Here is a 6108-nt window from a genome sequence, read left to right on the forward strand (position 1 = left end):
TAGATATACTTAGTATGTTATCATTTTCAAACTTTAGGTAGATGTAACTTAGATAAAAACATGTATTAAAATAAAATATCATTCCCTCACTATTAGTGTCAGTCCCTCACTTTTTAAATAGTGAAAATAATTAATTTACTTATTAATTAATTTGAAAAATAAATTAATAAATTGATTTATTAAACTAATTAATTTATTTATTAAATTAATTAATTAATTATTAATTATTATAAATTAATAATTATAAATTAATTATTTAAAAAATTAATTAATTTAAATATTAAGTATAATTTATAGGATATATACTTTCTTTATAATGCCATTACATATTTCTATTAATATAGAAAGTTTCAGAGCTTTTTATTCACTTTACTTTTTTGGGATTTTATGAACTGAAAAATGACAGTTTTCGTGAGAATGACCCATATATCAAAAGGAATTCTGTTGTGCCTCTACTTCCCACGTCCAAATATTACTATCTATTAGTATTAAAAACATTTAGATCTCTTGGTGAACAAAAGTGATTTTTCGAAGTAATCATTTTTTATAATAACATTTATATTCTTATAACATTATATTGTACGAACAAATTTGATGAATTCGCAACCATAATTTAATATTTTCGCTAATAATAGCAGTGCTGGAAAATAACTTTAAATTAGGGATTCAAAAATATTTAAAGGGAAACAATACCTTTACAACTTTCGTTAATTTTATGCTGATGACAACCAAAGCAATATTCAAATGAATGAGGAAAAACTGGATCCTACCTCGTGATTTTTAGGCCAATAGAAAAGTTCTTGTATAGTAGCCTCAGTCGTAAAATTTTAGCGTCCCGCAGTGGACTGATCGTTAAGACACGGTTCCCAACAGATCACCGAAGTCAAGCATCACTGGTTACGGTCAGTGTGCGGGTGGGTGACCACGTGGATCAGTCTGCGTAGGGACCGAGGGTGTGCGGTATTGGTCCTCGTTAAACTGTGCTACCGTAAAGTGCTCGACTTCGCGCACAGGTGATCGGGCTACCGAAGTGGGGGTGCCCTCCCCTCCGCAGAGGATCAAAATTGTGATGGCATGTCTTCGGATCATCCTCCGGGATGTTTCCCAGACCGTCGCCAATAGCCTATTGTGCAGCTCTAGTGCGACGTAAATTAACAACAACAACAGCAACGTAACATTTTAGCAAGCAATTAATTATTAAAAACTATTACTTTTTCACACACATGCGTTCTCAATTTTATTTGGCTGTTTTGTGCGTTACTAACCGCAAGTCTTCTGTGATTGGCTATTTGTTATCATTTCATTCTCTTCATACATTATACTAGGAAGTTAAGCCCCCTGCTCGCTGCCGCTCACCAACCCCGATTGCTTCGCAATTATTGTCGTTTCTTGGCAGAACACAATTTTTCCACTAAGGTTAAAATTATCCACTTAACATATATGTAGTAAAGGAAATTCTGTTTGTTTACGCTTTGTGCCTCTACTTCCCACATCCAAATATTATTATCTATTCGTATTATAAATATTTAGATCTATTGGTAATCAGAAGTAATTTTTATAAGTAATCATTTTTTAAAATAACAATTGTTAAAATAATATATTGTACAAAAAATTTTATTAGTTCACAACCGTAATTTAAAATTTTCGCTTACCAAATGGGCGGATATATTTAATATTATTTTTGCTTGCATCACATTAAGCATGAAGCTGTTCATTAAGTTATAAATCATTTAACAGATCTCTTTAACTTTAACTTATTACGGCATATTAACGTTATTTGCACAGCAATAATAATTGTAAAACGGTTAATAAGATTTGACGACCTTTCTAACTTTATCTTAAAATGTAGCGCAGAATTACATTATAATATTAAAAAATAATAATACATTATAAAATAATAATAATAAAAAATGCAACTATTCTCTAAGTTTTAAACTCGAGTTAAAAACGTGATAATAGCTGTACACTTTAAATTTTAAAACTTATCAAAATTTAAGAAATGAAACATATCACTTAGAACTTAGGTGGTAAATATTTATCCTTTTTTTATGGTGACTAAAATATGGTTCATCCTCTTTTTAAGACTATCTAATTAAGAAACTTATTTAAAATATAACACCGAAACACGCAAAAGCAGATAAATAAAACAGGTGGTAAATCGCTAAAAATTTTTACTCACGTGACGCTCTAAAAATTTTAACTGACTTGCTTTACTTGTGTTTATCTCTCATTATTCTAATTAAGAAACTTATTTAAGATATAACACCGAAACACGCAAAAGCAGATAAATAAAACAGGCGGTAAATCGCTAAGCAAAAAATTTGTACTCACGTGACGTTCTAAAATTTTTAACTGACTTGCTTTGCCTGTGTTTATCTCTCATTATTCTACTTCAGAATTTGAATCTGATTTCATTTCGTTTGTGTATTAGTTTTAATAAAATCTATCAAAAATGCGAAGTAGTATGAAATGTATCAGATATGTGCTGTTCGTATTTAATTTGGTATTTGTGATATGTGGACTCGTGTTGATCGTAATTGGGGCTGTTGCGACCAAAAGGGATCTGACAGAATTCATGGATAACAAATATTTATCACTACCTTACATTCTTATTGCCGTAGGTTGCGGTATATTTGTGATAGCCTTCTTCGGATGCTGTGGTGCTTTGAAATATAACCATTTTATGGTGACGATCTATGGACTACTCATACTTCTCATAATGGTTGTTGAGGTTGCTGGTGGGATTACAGCATATCTACACAAAGGAGAAGTTGAAGATTTTCTTAAATCAAGCATGAATGAAAGTCTGGCCCAACAAAGGAAAGATTCTATGAAAATTTGGGATCAAATGCAATCAAAACTACAATGCTGTGGTATTGAAAGCGCTAATGATTATTCTAAACTAAAGCTCAAAGTTCCTAACAGCTGTTGCAAGGGCAACAAAGATTGCAGTCCAGAATCGGCTTGGAAAATGGGTTGCTATCCTCAAATGTTTGAGATTGCCAAGGAATCTATTGAAATTATTGGTGGCGTTGCAATAGGTATTGCTGTTATTGAGCTACTAGGATGCATGTTTGCTTGGTGCTTAGCGCATGCAATCAAGAAAGATGATGAAAGACGGTAAATTGTGCATTCAAATGTCCATTAAGCCCACTATGATTATTTATCCTTCACTCATAAACTCATCTATACATTCCTTGTTATATTTGTTTGACAGAAAAATTTATGAACTTCTTATATTATTCAATTGTTTGAAATAGTGGGTGCTTCAGTATTCAGCAATATTTCCACACAAAAGCTAAAACTTTCTCCTTTTTTTTTATTAAATAAAGAGATAATTAGATGCAGAAGCCTTTTCTCGATAATGCATATAACTTCATTTTAATTATGGTTAAAATTGAATTAGCACTTTTTAAAGTTCATTTTATTGAAGAATGTTCTATTTGATTTATTAACAAATATTTAATAAAAAATTGACTTTAATTTAAAACTAAACCAGATAGTATTCTCAAGGGCATCACTGACAAAAAGAAAATGCTTTAGATACCCGCTATCTCCTTCAGCTGAAGCATTGTTTTTTAATAAACAAAATTTATATGAGAATTGTCTACATAAATTGTTTGAATTTTTTGTGGTTTTTCAACTTTTAGTTACGCATGTCCAAGATAGTTTAAGAACATTTAGAATTTATATATAATTCTTAGATTTCATTTAATAACTTTACAATAGTCTAAATCTTTTTTCAGTGCCAAACATTTCTAACACTTTTGAGGACAAGTCTGTGAAAACACATTCTTACATCATGTAAATAAATATTTCAATCACTTTTAATTTAATGTCATTTCATTTTAGCATCGCTTAGTTGTGGTTTCATTTTTCTAATATATTTTATTTCTGTGTCAGTAAGTATTGTATATAAATCCTTATACGAATTTTTTTTTTTTTTTATTTGATAGAAATCTGAATTATGCCAAAAGGGGAAACAATTATTATATTCTCCGTGAGGAAGTCTTGATTGTGAAGTCTCTGTTAATTGTATTATGAATTTTAATTAGTTAATTTTTAATAGAGTTCATGTTAGAGCGCGTATTTTTTTTTCTATCTCTGTTTTTAAGTTACTTCTAACCATCTTGATGTTGATCATCTTTTTTCGGTGACCAAAAATAGTTGGCGGGAAAAGAACTTCGACAAACATTTTGACACTGTTACCAAATGCACAAAAATCTTTAATACTAAATTATGCAATTAATATTTTAATTCGCTGAATACATTAATTCAATGAATTCCTATGCCTGTAGTTAGTATAGTGTAATTTTTTATCAATGAACTGGATAATAAACGAGATTTTTAAATATTGAATTTAATTTCCTGTTAAAAAATATATCTCAAATCTTAACAAAATTCAGTAGTTTTTTCTTGTGCCAGAGGACAATTTATAGAAGTTCCTTTCCCAAAATGTTTATTATCAATATAGACAGTCAGAGATCAGAGAAGACAGTAAAACAAAAGTTTAGTTTTATACGTATTCAACTTTGGAAGTTATTGATAAAATACGCAATTTTTGTGACAATGCGGTAATTGCAATAACTGATAATCGTCCAGATATTACCTAATTCACTTCGCGTACTGAGTGCAACGGGGATATTTGTTGCCTCATGTAAACAATGCCTCATTTATTTATTGCTGATTATATACTGACCAAATATATATTTCTGTTGAATATATACTTTTATTTGTTAATTGTATTACTATATATTAATAATCATAGTAGACGATCTCAGTACACTGTTCAGTACAAAACCGGAGTCCTGGGTTACTGGAGATACTAAACTTAACCAAAAGCTGAAAATTTTACCAAATATATGACGCGTGTCCGAAAAGTAAGTACCGTTTTAAAAAAAACTTATTTTGTCAAAACGAAATTTATTTTTAAACAGAAGAGCATTACGGTAACTATATTTTTACATAATTAGCACCGTAATGTAGCGAGAAAAAAATTTGTCTATACTATCTTCAAAGAGAGATGTCGACATAGAAGACAGTCACTGTCAAGCATCGTTTTTTTTCTCTCTCTCATCATTATCGTTGGCACAACGCTCCTCTTCAAAATCACTTTCGAGTTCAAGAACAGGTGTAATCTGAAGGTGCGAGATGGGAGCTGTACGGCAGGTGATCAAACTGCTTTCAGCCCAATTGTTGAATAAAGTTTAAAGCGACACTAACATAATAGGGATTTGCGCTGCCATGAAAATTATTGCCTTCGTTATTGAATTACCGAAACCATTTCCTCACTCATTGCAATAACACCAAAACTCTCTACGAAGTTGATGATTAATTTCTGCTGGCTTGGCATTCTTTGTGTTTTAAAACCATAGCACAAAACGCACTTTACAATCGGTGGGGTCATAAAACACTTATCACTAAACATACCAACGCTTACAAAACAATACAACATACAATTACCGGTCTTTTGACCTGTTGTGGTTATGTTTAGTGTTAAACCTTTTGGACGTTCACTGATCCAATACAATCCGGCAAACCCAATACAATCCGGCTGGCGTCAGTCGTCTAGGCTAGAGAGATACGTGAGAGCTTGCACGGAACTGCTACACTACCGTTGAGGTGCTGATAGAACGAAACAGGACTTTTTTGCCGGATATGCCTCCTAATGGTGAACAAATAAGAGAACTCTCTAAAATTTCAGAATTTGATATATATATATATATATATGACACGATGGATCATCACAAGTACGCATCTGCCCTTGCGGACCATGTCCACCCCTACATGCGAATGATTTTTCCTCAGAATGATGGCATCTACCAGTAGGACAATGCGAGGTGTCATACAGCTCGGAAGTGTATGTGCGTGGTTCGAAGAGCACCAGGATGAATTTACCGTACTCCCCTGGCCAGCAAACTCACCGGATTTAAACCCAATCGAGAATCTGTGGGACCACCTAGATCGGGTTGTTCGCGCCATGGATCCTCAACCGCGTAATCTAGCGCAGCTGGCCACGTCACTGGAATCGGCATGGCTCAACATCCCAGTGAATATCTTCAGAAATCTATTTCACTCTCTTCCTGCCCGTTTCGCAGCGGTCCGCTC

The 6108-nt window shown here is 32.4% G+C and overlaps 1 protein-coding gene across 1 annotated transcript; it reads left to right on the forward strand.

The window, feature by feature from the left end:
* The first annotated feature begins 2324 nt into the window (after nt 1–2324).
* LOC107437546 (CD63 antigen-like) lies at nt 2325–3761 on the forward strand. The gene has a single exon (XM_016049600.3). The coding sequence runs from the start codon at nt 2453–2455 to the stop codon at nt 3122–3124; it is 672 nt and encodes a 223-aa protein (XP_015905086.1). The 5' UTR covers nt 2325–2452; the 3' UTR covers nt 3125–3761.
* Nucleotides 3762–6108: the final 2347 nt, after the last annotated feature.

This window comes from Parasteatoda tepidariorum, chromosome 9 (genome assembly GCF_043381705.1).
Source record: "Parasteatoda tepidariorum isolate YZ-2023 chromosome 9, CAS_Ptep_4.0, whole genome shotgun sequence".
In the NCBI taxonomy this organism is placed as follows: Eukaryota; Metazoa; Arthropoda; class Arachnida; order Araneae; family Theridiidae; genus Parasteatoda; species Parasteatoda tepidariorum.

Bases quoted from the DNA above. Each gene is read 5' to 3' on its own strand.
- LOC107437546 (XM_016049600.3), top strand. From the start codon at position 2,453: ATGCGAAGTAGTATGAAATGTATCAGATATGTGCTGTTCGTATTTAAT.